Source organism: Alternaria novae-zelandiae, assembly GCF_023758075.1.
Source record: "Alternaria novae-zelandiae strain BMP 2774 chromosome Unknown scaffold_3, whole genome shotgun sequence".
NCBI lineage: Eukaryota > Fungi > Ascomycota > Dothideomycetes > Pleosporales > Pleosporaceae > Alternaria > Alternaria novae-zelandiae.
In genome coordinates, this window is record NW_026056963.1 from 239,881 (window position 1) to 252,844 (window position 12,964).

The 12,964-nt window shown below is 54.7% G+C and overlaps 3 protein-coding genes across 3 annotated transcripts; 2 read left to right on the top strand and 1 right to left on the bottom strand.

The window, feature by feature from the left end:
- Positions 1-6,379: 6,379 nt before the first annotated feature.
- J4E88_002056 (uncharacterized protein) lies at positions 6,380-8,633 on the top strand (the record flags this gene model as incomplete). The annotated part of the gene is made up of 2 exons (XM_049395722.1): positions 6,380-8,221; positions 8,289-8,633. The coding sequence occupies 2 exons, from the start codon at positions 6,380-6,382 to the stop codon at positions 8,631-8,633; spliced, it is 2,187 nt and encodes a 728-aa protein (XP_049258126.1).
- A 982-nt stretch (positions 8,634-9,615) lies between these two features.
- Positions 9,616-11,021, top strand: J4E88_002057 (uncharacterized protein; the record flags this gene model as incomplete). Its single annotated transcript, XM_049395723.1, has 3 exons — positions 9,616-10,222; positions 10,396-10,465; positions 10,880-11,021. The coding sequence occupies 3 exons, from the start codon at positions 9,616-9,618 to the stop codon at positions 11,019-11,021; spliced, it is 819 nt and encodes a 272-aa protein (XP_049258127.1).
- Positions 11,022-12,061: 1,040 nt separating this feature from the next.
- Positions 12,062-12,768, bottom strand: J4E88_002058 (uncharacterized protein; the record flags this gene model as incomplete). Its single annotated transcript, XM_049395724.1, has 2 exons — positions 12,062-12,587; positions 12,644-12,768. The coding sequence occupies 2 exons, from the start codon at positions 12,766-12,768 to the stop codon at positions 12,062-12,064; spliced, it is 651 nt and encodes a 216-aa protein (XP_049258128.1).
- Between the last annotated feature and the right edge of the window lie 196 nt (positions 12,769-12,964).

Consider the following 12,964-nt stretch of genomic DNA (forward strand, 5'->3'; position numbering starts at 1 on the left):
GACAACGGTGGTGGGTAGATAAGCGCAGTGGTGTGTCTGTTGGGAATTTGCCGCACCGAAGATGTCGTAGCCAAGACAAGGATGCGACGATGATAGGGCAAGCCACAAGCACACCGTTGCGGCTCAACAACGGTGAGATTCTCATTCGACTGATATCGTACAGATCTGATGTGTCAGCTTTCGTGCTCCTTCCGACGTCGGAGGTGATTGATAATACTGAGAGAACTGCAGCATGTGGTTGCAGTGTATCATCGTAGGTTTTGATGCGAATTGATGATGGAAAAAGGATTCATGCGAGTTGCTAAGAATATCGCAGCCTTGCGCGCTAGCATCCTTATGCCCTAGCCTCGTCATCTCTTGACTCAAAAACTCTGCCCCTCATGCTCGCTTGGAGACTGACAAGGATGTCGTCAGCCACAGCCAACTTTGCTGATCGCTGCGGCGCAGCATTGAACTTTGTTCTCCAGACAGCTATACGGCTGGTATGGCAAAGGTCACAACACTATATCGTCCCATTCAGTCTTGGACTGCTTCTGAGGTTGCGAAGATTTTCAAGAATGATATCACACATTGCATGCCTTACGCCACGCTCAGATAAGTCGTAAGCGCCTACGCATTCCTTGTTCGTTGAGCGAATCCTTCCCGCTGCATTCGCCACAGTTCGCAGGCCGCTCGTATCCAGTGGTGTGGCACGAACTGGGTCACAAACAGTGCTCTAAAATGCCGAGCAGCCTGTATTGACAGGGCCTGCCGATGCGACAGCGTCTAGAATCGTTTATACTATGATAGACATGTAACTTACCTTCCGGATCAAACAGTACTGTGGTTGACCGACTACATGTACACATGATGATTGCGCCTGCACACTCTAGATTGCATGTTCGCGGGAGTTGGGCAAAGATGCTCACAGCACTCGACGACCTTCGCTAGAACGGTCAGGGCAGCTCACTCGTCATGTCGGTCCCAAAATGTACCCACAAGCCGCATTGCTGCGTTATCTAGCACCACAGAGGTCGAATACAGAAAGTGCGACCCCGCATTACGCTCTACCGTTCGGCCTATCGCCGACCATCCTCACACCCTCACACAATACATGAGACAGAAGAGATGACCCCATAGAAGCGCCTCTTTCCCAGCCATTACGCTGTTTGTGTAGTTTTGGTCAGATGAGGCAACCCGCTGTATAGTACACACATGCCTCGAATGTATGGAGGACAGCCGACTGGGGCGGGGTGCTTTTGTTGGGAGTGAGGGGAAGGCATGCATAGATCATGCAGGTGTAACATCTAGGCGCGTTGTGTTCATGCAAGAGGTGACAGGCAACGGGCGAAACTGCCCTACGCCTATGGGGTTGGCCTTGGAAGCGTTATCAGCAATCACATGTCTGCGTACGGCAGGTGAGAAGACGGGGCGGTGGAGATGAGGTCGCGTACAGGAACGTGTCAGGTGAGCTCGGAGACAGGTAGTGGCGCATCTTGTCGGGGGTGTGAATACAGAGGTGGAGGCTGCACTGATAGGATAATCTGTGCAATGTCAGATGAGCACGGCTAGAACAATCTTACATGCTTCGCGTAATGTAACGATGCCGAGATAACCGTTATCGAAAGACGAGGACACCGGCGAGTCCGTTTTCAAGTTTTTGCATCATCTCGGACGCCCTAATTAGGACAGTTCATGCTTGGGTAGGACCACTTGCGTATCGTTTCAACATGCGTCTAAGGTCTGCCTTATGATCTGAAGCTCTGATGGAGTTGGTTTCATCGCAGAGGTGTCGCGCAATGCGTTGCGGCCTACTTTATCTGCTCGCAAACGCACCTCCCAGATAGACATGGTTACACAGCATAAGCCACCCGGACGTCGGAATGTGTGCCCAAGCCGACTTATCCATTGGCGGACTCTGAAGGTCATCGTCCCGAACTTCAGATGATATAATCTGATGTTGTTGTACTATTAGTGGAACGATGATGTGAGCATGCTTGAGATCTTCAAGCTTGTAGTATGAGAGTGGGAGACTACGGTACGTCCTGCACAAATGATGTCGCCTTTTTGCCCTGCATCTTCGGATCCTGGATCTTTAAAATGGCAACGCGACCGATCGAGACGCTTGCTCTGCAGATACAGCGTGTTAATGATGCGACAATTCTGTGGTGATGTTCGGTACAAGACATAGCTCCCACTACCATAATCGTTCAGGTGCCTAGGTATCCTCCGGCCACGTGCACGACGTTCGCAGCTCTAGCACAAGGCAGTTGACAGCGCACTAGGACCTGAGGCTAGCACTACAGTCATCGGCGAATTTCTCACTTGTCAAACTGTTGAATGCGATCATGCCCTCCATCTCTCGATCTGCTACGCCAGCTTGACTCGGCATCAGCATTTGTATGGAGTCCCTGCGAAGTACGAACAAAGTTGACGATCACGATCATCATCGGGCCTTTGCTGGCAGTTTTGTCGGAGGACAGCTTTGTCTTTCGGCCCGTGAGTTAAGAGATCGTGGGGTGGGGCACGGACGGGGAGACGTCTCCCACTTCCCACTGCACGGATGCGACGGCTCTCTCCCTGGCTCGACTTCAAGTCATCAGACTATGGTTGTGTCCGTATCTGGAACAATACCCAGTAATGAGCGGATTTTGAGCGGATGTAAAAGACGAATTGATGAAAATAGAGGGAGAAGTAGCGGTGAAGGTCTTGCAAGAACAAGCGCTGACAAGCATCGGGGTTCTAGGCTGTATCGAAAGGCAGGGTGATCCTGCGCGCAGTACGCGGAAGGAGTGGGAAGCCCATTTTTTCGCTTCACGAGAGTCATCGGAGGGTCGATGTTGACGTCACGCATCGTGATCTTGCTTATGAGTTAGAAGTGGGAGCAAAATGCCGTCCGAGTGGGGATGCAATTGTTAGTCTTTGCAGTCCGTGACATGCTAGGTGGTACGTGGCATTACTCCTGAATGGCTGCCGTCGTGAGTGACACATTGACAAGTGGGCACTGGAACTCAATCGCATCACTGTATCCGGCTTTGGGTAGCGGTGATGAAAGTTGGCAACATCGCAGTCTGGCGTTACGCGCCCAACGCAGGCAGCCCCGTTTTCGCACAGAGTGTTTGCTAGTGGATCTTCGCGATAGAAGCTCCTCCATCGAGTACGTAGTAAAGTATCGGGGAATTCCACTCGGGTTCTTTGTGGACATCTGTCGCGTACCACGGTTAAGATCCCATCAAGGTGGTCCTGCGATAGATTGACGTCTCGCTTGACATGCCAGCGAAACCGGCCAAACTTGGGACCCGCCTGGGTCAGCGTGACGGTGACAGTGCATTTTCCAGTAGTTGGTAGACCAGTGTGCGGCTTGCGGGACTGCATCCATCCGACGCTGCGCGGGGCAGACTAGACATCATCTTGACGGGCGAGATGAAAGCGAGAGCAACGAGCCGCGTATCCTCTGCTGGGCCGCTCGCGTTTAATACCTTGATACTTGCTTGATATGATACAGGCACAGCCGTGCTCAGCCATGCGCTGCTCAAACTCCGTCGCATTGTCGCGATTGCTGTGTCGCGGAGGGCAGCGGAAAGCGGGTTAGTTCGAGGCGGAACTGGTCCAAGCCCCGCTCGATGAGCGTGCGGAGATCGACAAACTGGAGGAAATCGATGATAACATGGCGGGGGCCCTGTCGGGCGGTGACAGAGGGCGGCTCCTCCGCGGGCTTTGAGTGGCAGCGATGACTGCATTCTGCCACATTCTGACATGACTCCATGTGGGTCGCTGCAGGCGACCAGTGGGCATGGGGGCTAGCGTGCCCAGTGGGCCTCGGTCTGGCCAGCTTCGCGACGTCGCGACCTCCCGAAAGCAACGTTTCAAGCTGGGCAGGATGGAAATTATCGAAATAAGCTCGCGAGCAGCATCGAAATCCTGATCTCCGACAAAGGGCCTGGCGAAAGCCTGATTTAGTACTACACATGTGCGTGATTGTGCCGCGATCCGTGTTCCGCCTTGCCCACGTCCATTTGCAGCCAAGGTTTAGCCAGTGTTAGCTTTCAATAGACAGCAATCTCCAGCAAGATAAGAACCGTGGTTCAAATTGTAAGAGAGGCCGTGGGGCGAGGCTCAATGGGTCTGCTCATCTGAGGGCTGCAAAAACAAATTAGGCGCTCAGCCACTGGTCTGCAGCGCCGGGTTTGAGACGAGGCCGCCTGTACTCAGCCCACGACCGCAGTAGAGGTCCAACGGCGACGCGTAGGCGCGCCAGATCAGGGAACCCTTTGCGCGGAACAATGCTCCAGGAGATCAGCTCATCCACGACACGTACATGCTTTTGCGAATGGCTTAGCTGCATACGAGGCTCGTCTGGGCTGGTGGTGATAATGCGGGGAAGCTGTGAAGCCGGTGTTCTCCATGGCCAATGGAATGCGTTTCGAAATGGCGGCCATGCTGGACCCGTCTGTCAGCGACACCGCAGCGACGTGGATTCAGTTTGTCGCGCGACAAGTGCAAGACGTGTGCGCAGGCCCCGCCATTCTCACGTTGACGAACTTGGGGTACAGTAGTCCCGCGGGCTGCAGCAGAGCACGGTCAGACGGCGAAGCAGTAATCACAACAATAACTGCGAAGATGTCGTGAGAGGTCGCCGCGAGCAGCCACTCGCCGCAGGGGCCAGAGAACTGCGACCGGGATGGCCACTAGGCTTCCCCTTCTCCTACGAAATGTGATTGGCAATGGCCCGACCGCCCTTTCTCAAACGGCAAGCGGCACCGGCGATCTCGCTGAGTTGAGCATCGCGGAGGGGAAATTTTCATGGGAGGGCGGGCGGATTGCAAAGCCGTACCCTTATCGCTCCGATCGCTCAGGTACCGCACAACTTCACGCGCCGCAGTTTGTAGCATCGCCATGTTGCGACGTGTAGATGGGGTGGGAAACACGGCCGTTCGCACGCAAACAGTCCATGGGTTCGTTGCGATAGCAATGACATCAGCCCGGCCTCGCTTGAACATGGCACGTGCCCGAGCACGTCGCTGAGGGCCCTGTTCGCGTGGCTTGAGCGTTGCTTGCTTGCTTCTGAGACCAGCAACTGCCTGGCAACGGCTGGCAAATTGCGAACCATCCGAGCCGACGTCGTCTGGCCTCAGATCGAGTGATGGGGGTGGATTTGGCAGGTGCTGGATACGACGCGCCCCCCACGGCTGCTTGCTCGGTCTTGTTGGTGTCAGGCCATGTCTGTTGAGCTGGCTGGATAGCAGAGAGCGTGCGGCGTGCGTCTCCGAGCGAACAGCGGCTGTGTGCGATATAGCTGCGACAGACAGTGTGCAATAGAGCCGGCTGCTGGTCCACCGTTTCGACCTGTGGCCGTGCCAGGCAAGGCCGTGTTCGCTTGGTGTCGGTCGGGAGATAACGCAGAGAAGGCATCAGCTAATCCCGCCCAGCGCCACCACGATAGTGTAGCTATGGGTGGCAGCTTGTAGCCCCAAGTACCTCGTTCGCCTCGCCGCCGTCGGCCACGCAGCAACGGCGTGTCTTCGCCCCTCAGCAGCTCTCAGCGCTGGCCTCCGCTCCCGTTGGCCTCTCGCCGCAGTAGTCAGAACCGGTTGCTGCCGCTTGGCTGCGTGTGAAAATCCTTGGTGGTGCCCCGGTCTGTTGGGGTGGAGCTAAAAGGCCTTGACCCACCTGTGCATTGGTGGTGCAGCTCCCTGTCGCATCCCTGCGGGCGTCCGAGCGCCAGGCCTCGATTTCGCTTGCATCCTGGTTCAACGATTCCCCAATAGTCGCGGCCCTGCACGTCTTCAGCGCTACCGCCCTCAACACTCTTCTCCATCCCTCCTCCTCAGCACTTCCGGGCCCATCGCAGCTACGAGACCCTTTTAATAGGACTGCTGCAGCCAACAGGTGCTTCTTGGTTTGACACACGGCCCTACCGTCTCCTCACTCCACCGCCGCCTCGCCCACGGTCCCTTCCCCAGCGCTGCATCGTACGAGCGCCGCTGCTGCTTATACGGAAGCCCCGGCCTCGCATCATACTGCATCCTTTCGGTCCTTCGAAAGCCTCGCACTTCTCGAGAGCCTCCCCAGATCGAGCATCTCTGCCAATTCGACGTCATTGCAGCTTTTGCTAGCTGTCAACGCCCGCGTCGCACCCTTCCCTACCCGCTTCCGCCCAGAGCGAGCTTTGCAAGCCGTTCTTTCACCTATATCTGTAAGTCGGCCCACTCGACAGCCTCTCGTGGCCCCCATCACCCGGTGCCTCACGAGATTGTCGCTCCTCCCCGTGGCCGTACACTCGCTGACGCCTCCGGTGCAGACTGCCCGCTATATAATTCTTTTAATGCTCCCGACACTGTGAACGGCCCTCCACCACCACCCGTTCGACCCGCCGCCTCAACCCCACGGAGCCGACCGAATGCCTTACACACCTCCCTCTCAGCGGTCGCCGGCCTCATCAAAGACTAACAGTCCCACCTTGAGCCGGAACCACTCCTACGTCGACCAGCCTCCCCGCTCGCCAGCAACATCGCAACGGCCGTCGCTGCCCCGCTCCGTCTCATCCACCTCATACCTGGCCAAGTCCCGCCGCTCGCCGTCAACGGTAACGGACGACAACACCGCTGCCAATGGCCAACAAGGAAACGGAAGCGTAGACATCAGGTCTGACGCCAGCCGCCAGGGCCCTTCAGCTAACGGTAGCCTCCGCCCGTCTCCTCCTCCTGTGAACGATCTTCTGATTCCCTCAGGTGCGATCACGACTCCTCCTGATTCCTCGGACGATGAAGACCGTGGCCGCAACATCGGCGACCTCCGCGAACTCCAACAGGCACTGCAACACATCGACCAAAAGCGGATACCTTCGCCCACTCGCGAGATAACCGAGAATGTAAAGCAGCAACGGCCGCAGCCTCCCGTCACCCTGGCGCGCACGCTGTCCGCGGAAGCACGCAAGATTGCCCACTCGCGATCCTCCAGTGAGATCATGCTGTCCCAGCACATGATCCACCCCATCAACACAGACACAATCGTCAGCTCATCAGATGGCAGCGATGCCGAGGACGAGGAGCTGCGGATAAAACCGCCGCTACTTCGCAAGAAGTCTGGCGAGCTGGTCAAGCCTGCCCTTCGCCCCCCGTCCCGCCGTCGCCCCTCAAGCATGCCTGGTACTCCCACTTACTCTAAAGCCGTCCACTTCAACGAGGACATAGAGCAAGTCAGGCACTTCCTTCAGGTCGATCGTCCCATCGCTGTCAGCGCTGGCTCTTCGCCTGTCGAGACCTACGACAGTGAGAGCGAGTACCCCTTCGGAGAGGACTCGCGGTCCAAGACACCGGAGTGGGACATCAAGCTGATGAACTTCCCTTCGCAAGAGACACACGAGAGGCAAACAGCACCTGTTCGCGTGGAGCGAATCTTCCTGGCGTCTGACCACCAAACCCTGGTAGGCAACATCGCCGTCGCTAACCTGTCTTTCCACAAGTTCGTTGTGGCCCGATTCACACTCGACTACTGGAAGACAACGTCTGAAGTGGTTGCAGAGTTCAACCAGGATGTTCGCAAGAAGCAAAAGGAGGATGGCTACGACCGGTTCAACTTCAACATCAAGTTGGCTGATCAGGCAAACCTCGAGTCCAAGACTCTGCTGCTGTGCGTTCGGTACCAGGTTAACGGCCAGGAGTACTGGGACAACAACAACTCAATGAACTACCAGGTCGACTTCTCCAAGAAGGTCAAGCAGCGCGAGAGCAAGCGCCCGACTGCCAGTCTGGGCGCTGTGCCTCGCAGCCGTCATTCACCTTTGGCACCTCGCCCACGGTCTATGCCTGCTGCCTCCTTCGACGACGACTTTGGCCACGACAACGAGATCAGGTTCCAGTTTGGCAGCGGCCGTGCCATCATTGCCGAATCGCCAAATTCGTCCATCAAGCTCAAGCCCAGGAGCAAGCGCGTAAGCCTGCACACCGCCCAGGCCTCAACCCGGCCGCAAGTTGCCCAGGCTTTCGCATCTCGCTACGACTTCGGTGCCTCATTGACGGCTGCTCTTTCCACCGCCCAAACGGCGCTCGGTGATCGCAGCGGACTCAAGGTGAACACCCAGGGCAAGATGAACAATGGTTACTTCGACCGCCCGGCTCCTACCATCCAGGCGCCTGCCACTACTGCTCCGGTTCCCGGTACTCGACCTGACTCTCTGACACTGGAGAAGCCCGATCTTCAGTCTGCCGAGTACAACGAGTTGATCCAGAAATTCTGCTTTGTACGTTCTCAACCTCCACCTCAGCACCCTGGTAGCATGGCCTAGACGGAAACTGACTCGCATCCAGTTTGGCACTCCCACTGGCAAAACTTCTCCGAATGTCACAACGCCTTCTACGAAGACCGCCCATGGAGACGGAGCTCTGGATTACGTGCTCAACCAAACTACTGGAAGTAATCAGTCTTCGGCAACAAGTAGTCCTCCCTCGCCTGCCATGCCGCTTATGGTCGATGGTGCGAACGACCTTGTCCCTTCTCGAAGATCATCACCCTTCATCTCTCATCAATCCTCGCCCGGTCCCCTTACCGGATACTCACCCGAGGATCAATACACCCCTCAGTATCAGTATGGCTACGGCATGCCAAGTGGTGCCTTCAACGAGCGCAGCCAAACTCCTCAGGCTTGCGTTTAAGGTGCCATTACGCTACCTGAACTTGCGGGGCTTTTGCTTTTCCGCGTAACGAATCTCTTTGGACACGAATCACGCTTACGACCTGATTGATCGGACGAGTGGAGCGGACGTTCCTGGTCCGCCGGTTACTGAGCGCTCACGAATCTTCTTCACTACGGTACGAAACGTTGTTGTGGGCCAGCGATTGGCGTTCCTCACGATCTCTTGTTAGAGACGATCGTCGTATTCAGCATAATCCGGACGGCTCCTTTGCAGCATCTTCCTGTCGGCTCTCTTGCATGTCTTTTATACCGGCGCACATTGGGTCTCACTATGGAGTTCCTCGGACATCTTTATCCTTTCCTCATCCTTTCTCATACCATAGATTGGTTGTAATGCTCTATGAGCGTCCCCACTCTGGTTTCGGCGTTTGTTGACGGTCGCTCCTGATCTGTGGGTTCGCAAAAGCTTGTGTTTGTTTTGCATTTTGGAGCGCTTTTCCCAGTATCATTAGGACTCGTTGATCCGATCCTCGTATATAGGCGGTAGGGGAGGCAGAGAATGCGAAAACGTCGTTGTCTAAATTGTGTCGACTGTATCATCACTTGTGCGTTGTAGTATCCGTTCGTATGCGGCGCTTGGGAATCTGATCGTTTTTTTTGGTTGGGAAGTCGCGGGTTGGAGGTTGTCGGAAGCTGTGGGCCAGCCAGCCTATATACCAGTAAATGCAAAAACATGGCATAAAGCACTTACCGCGATTTCACGATGTATCCACCTTGATGTACCCCGTGAGCATGGTCCGTACCGCGAAATTGTGAAGCTATTGGTTCTGGATCGTGACTTCCCCAGCCATGTGACCATGGTCTAAGCTCGCTAGCGTTCCTGGAATCCCGAATTATCTTCCACAACTGCAGCCGAGCGCGTATTCATCCACGACACAACTAAGTTGTGCCCTAACCGAGCCACTTCGTGGTCCCGTGTCCTTCGCCTTTTACGTGGCACAATGTCTTTCTTCGGTAGCAAGAAGGTGCCTCCGCCGCCTCCCGTTGTACCTCCGCCTGTCCCGCGCTCCGGTCCCGAAATCGACGCGACGACGGTGATATCGCTCTTGGCTGTACTCGCTCTCCTCGGTGGCGCTTACGGTGCATCGATAAAAGTCCTACCCAAGACTACCGTCCTTAAAACACGCGTACTTTTCATCTGGCATCTCTTCGATGCTCTGATCCACTTCGTCTTTGAAGGCTCCTTTCTTTACAACTGCTTCTTCGTCACATATTCGTTGCCCACCTCTTTTTCCGCTGCATCCCGCAATCACCCTCATATCACTCTCTTTACTCCTCCGGATGTGTATTGGCTGGGCAGGCAGGATCTTCTGTACGGGGCGAACTATGGGACCGGTCCATTCAGTCGACTGTGGCAGGAGTATGCGAAGGCGGATAAGCGATGGGGTGGTACGGATCTAACGGTCGTGGCTCTCGAGATTCTGACTGTGTTCGTGGCTGGACCTTTGGCATGCTGGATATGCTATCTTCTCACCAAAGACGAGAAGAAGGGTGCGTTGAGGAAGTGGTTTTGGATGATAGTCCTGGCCACAGGGGAGATATACGGAGGTGAGTCACAACACTTTCATTACCACGTTCCTGTGGATACAGAGCATGTGCAAATTGTGGAAGCCATCATAATTGGTGAGGCGAGATGTGGGCCCGGCCCGAGGATTGTTGAGACGAAATAACACTGCGTTGTTGCGAGTATGTGGCTGACACGTGGTTCACCGCTACATTAGGCTGGATGACTTTCGCGCCTGAGTGGCTGACCGGAAGCCCCAATCTCGACACAAGCAACTGGATGTACCTGTAAGTGATGTTTCAGATTCATGTTGCGTTTCTCAGTCTACCCGACTATGTTTTCTTCGACAGTTGGATGAGGCCTTGCTCGCATGTCTGGTCCGCTACATGGCTGCGAACGTCCTCTTCATCTTCCTTGTGTAACCCTTTCTCGACTCTGCACACAAAGTATGGGCTTTCACATGCGTTCACGTCTTGTTCCTGGCGTACGGAGGTGATGTGCTGGTCCTGCATATGCGCTGTCGGGCGGATGCGCCGCTCCCGCGGACCCACTTCTCATCTCTCGACCACAACGCGATATCCGCACGAACCACGCCACCAGTATGCCTCAACAAGCCGGCTGTATTATCTTTCTTCCGTTCATTCAGGTTTTCCCATACGGTCTACTTCGAGCAGAACTGGGCTCTGACTAACACGCATCAGCTGGCTTTACCTCGCTTTCTTTAACGGTCTGTGGGTCGTCTTTCCACTCTGGATCTTATACGAAGCATACAAAGCTATGAGCTCAGCCATGTCGCAGGCCGAAATGGTTGATTTGGTCAACTACCTTAAGAAGGATGATTAAACCTTGACTTGCATACTGTAGTAACCCGATGTGCATGCATTGAGAGCACATTGACAAGGTCTTACGGCGTGCACATCATGCTTCTCGCGATCGAGCAGTATGCCACGAAATCTACTTGTGGACGTTCTGTTACACATCGTCGTTATTTCATACAATCTGAATCTGTAGAATGGACGTTATCTCTACGGACGAGTACTACATCTGCTCTTACCCCCGTGCGCTCCACTCTACCGCTCAGACACTGATCGTCAAACTGTCTTTCGCCCTACCGTCAATTGTATCATCTATCGCCAACCCTTCCAAAGTCACGATGCACATCCACATCGCCAACCCTTCCAAAGTCACGATGCACATCCACATCGCCAACCTAGGATAGGAAGGAAGAAGTCTTAGGTATAAGTAAGAGGTATGGTTTGGGTTCATCTGAGGAGTACAGCGGTAGCAGGGTTCATATGTACAGGAACTAGGGTCAAAATACAGCAAGGTCGTAATCATGTCTGCTTCACGGTGGCTGACCATCTATGCTACATTTGTTCAGTTACTTGCCTTGCGCATGACCTCACGTCGGAGGTCAGAGAGGCTACCTTTTGCTGTATGCGATGATGGGCATGAATGAAGTTGAAGAAAGCACGATAGCGATTTCTGAAAACGGCTTGGAAAAGAATAGACTTTGTGTGGTCTAGCTGGACTACAAAAAACATCAGTCTCTTTGTCAACAACCCCGTTCTTGCTGCTCTTGTCCTGAGATTAGCCATGGGCTAACGAGCTCTCGTGGTGTTCTAATTTGACTACTCGAGATGACAGTGAGATGTTTGCAATATGATGGAAAAACAGTGCCTCTTTGGTGTATTATCATCATGTTCTTCATAGTGTTGGTAAAGCATCACAACGCTGCTTCAACTCATATCGGCAACCCACCCACCCGGCAGTCGCCACCAGGCGTGCCAAAAACATACAAACATGTATTTACATCATCCATTCTGGGTATCATAATCATCCTATCTCGCCTCCACCCTACCCACCGTCCCTTTCCTTCCCCCTCACTTCTTACCCAACCCCTCAAGCACCCTCCTAGCCCCCTCAACAATCAACCCATGCTCAACCGCATGAATCCTCTCCTCCAACGCATCCAGACTCTCTCCTTCCCTCAACTCCACCTCCTGCGTAACAATCGCATCCCCAGCATCCACCTCGGCAATAACTTCATGTATCATAACGCCCGTCCTCTTCAGCCCTTCCTCTTGACCCGCTTTCCACGCGCGATCAATCGCATGCGCACCCGCAAACTCGCCAGGTAAAGCCGGGTGCAGGTTTATTATCTTGATGCCGGCGGCCGCGATGGGCGAGAGGAAGGAGGGCGTGACGATGTGCATCCAGCCGGCGCAGACGATGAGGTCGGGACGCGGGTGTTGGCCTTCGAGGATGATTTTCGCTAGTTCCGCATCGTATTCTTGGCGGGCGGTGTCGAGCGCGTTGGGATGCTTGTCTTTGTAGGACTTGAGGTTGTGGTAGGTTGTTGGGATTGAGGCTTTGGCGGCGCGTTCGAGACCGTAGGCTTTTATGCGGCTGGTGTAGTTTGTTAGTTTGAGTGTACGACAAGGCTGATCTCGGGGCGGAAGTACTTGGATATAACGTGGGTTATGCGCGTGTTGGGTAGAGCGCCGGACGCGCATGCGTCGATGAGGGCTTGGAGGTTTGACCCGTTGCCTGAGATCAGGACGGTGAGGTTGTATTGGCGGTCCGGCATCCTGTATTTGGGCGAATCGAAAAATCAACGCGAGTATTCAGTAGGGATATCACTGCGCTGCGTCGATGCGATCCAGCTTAAGGTTTGGATTCCAAAATTTGGGCGTGGGGTAGCTCTGCCCCGCGCGGAGATTAGGTTGCAATCGCCGGTCTAGTGAGAATGGACGTGCTATTGGGTATACTACCTAAACTATGAT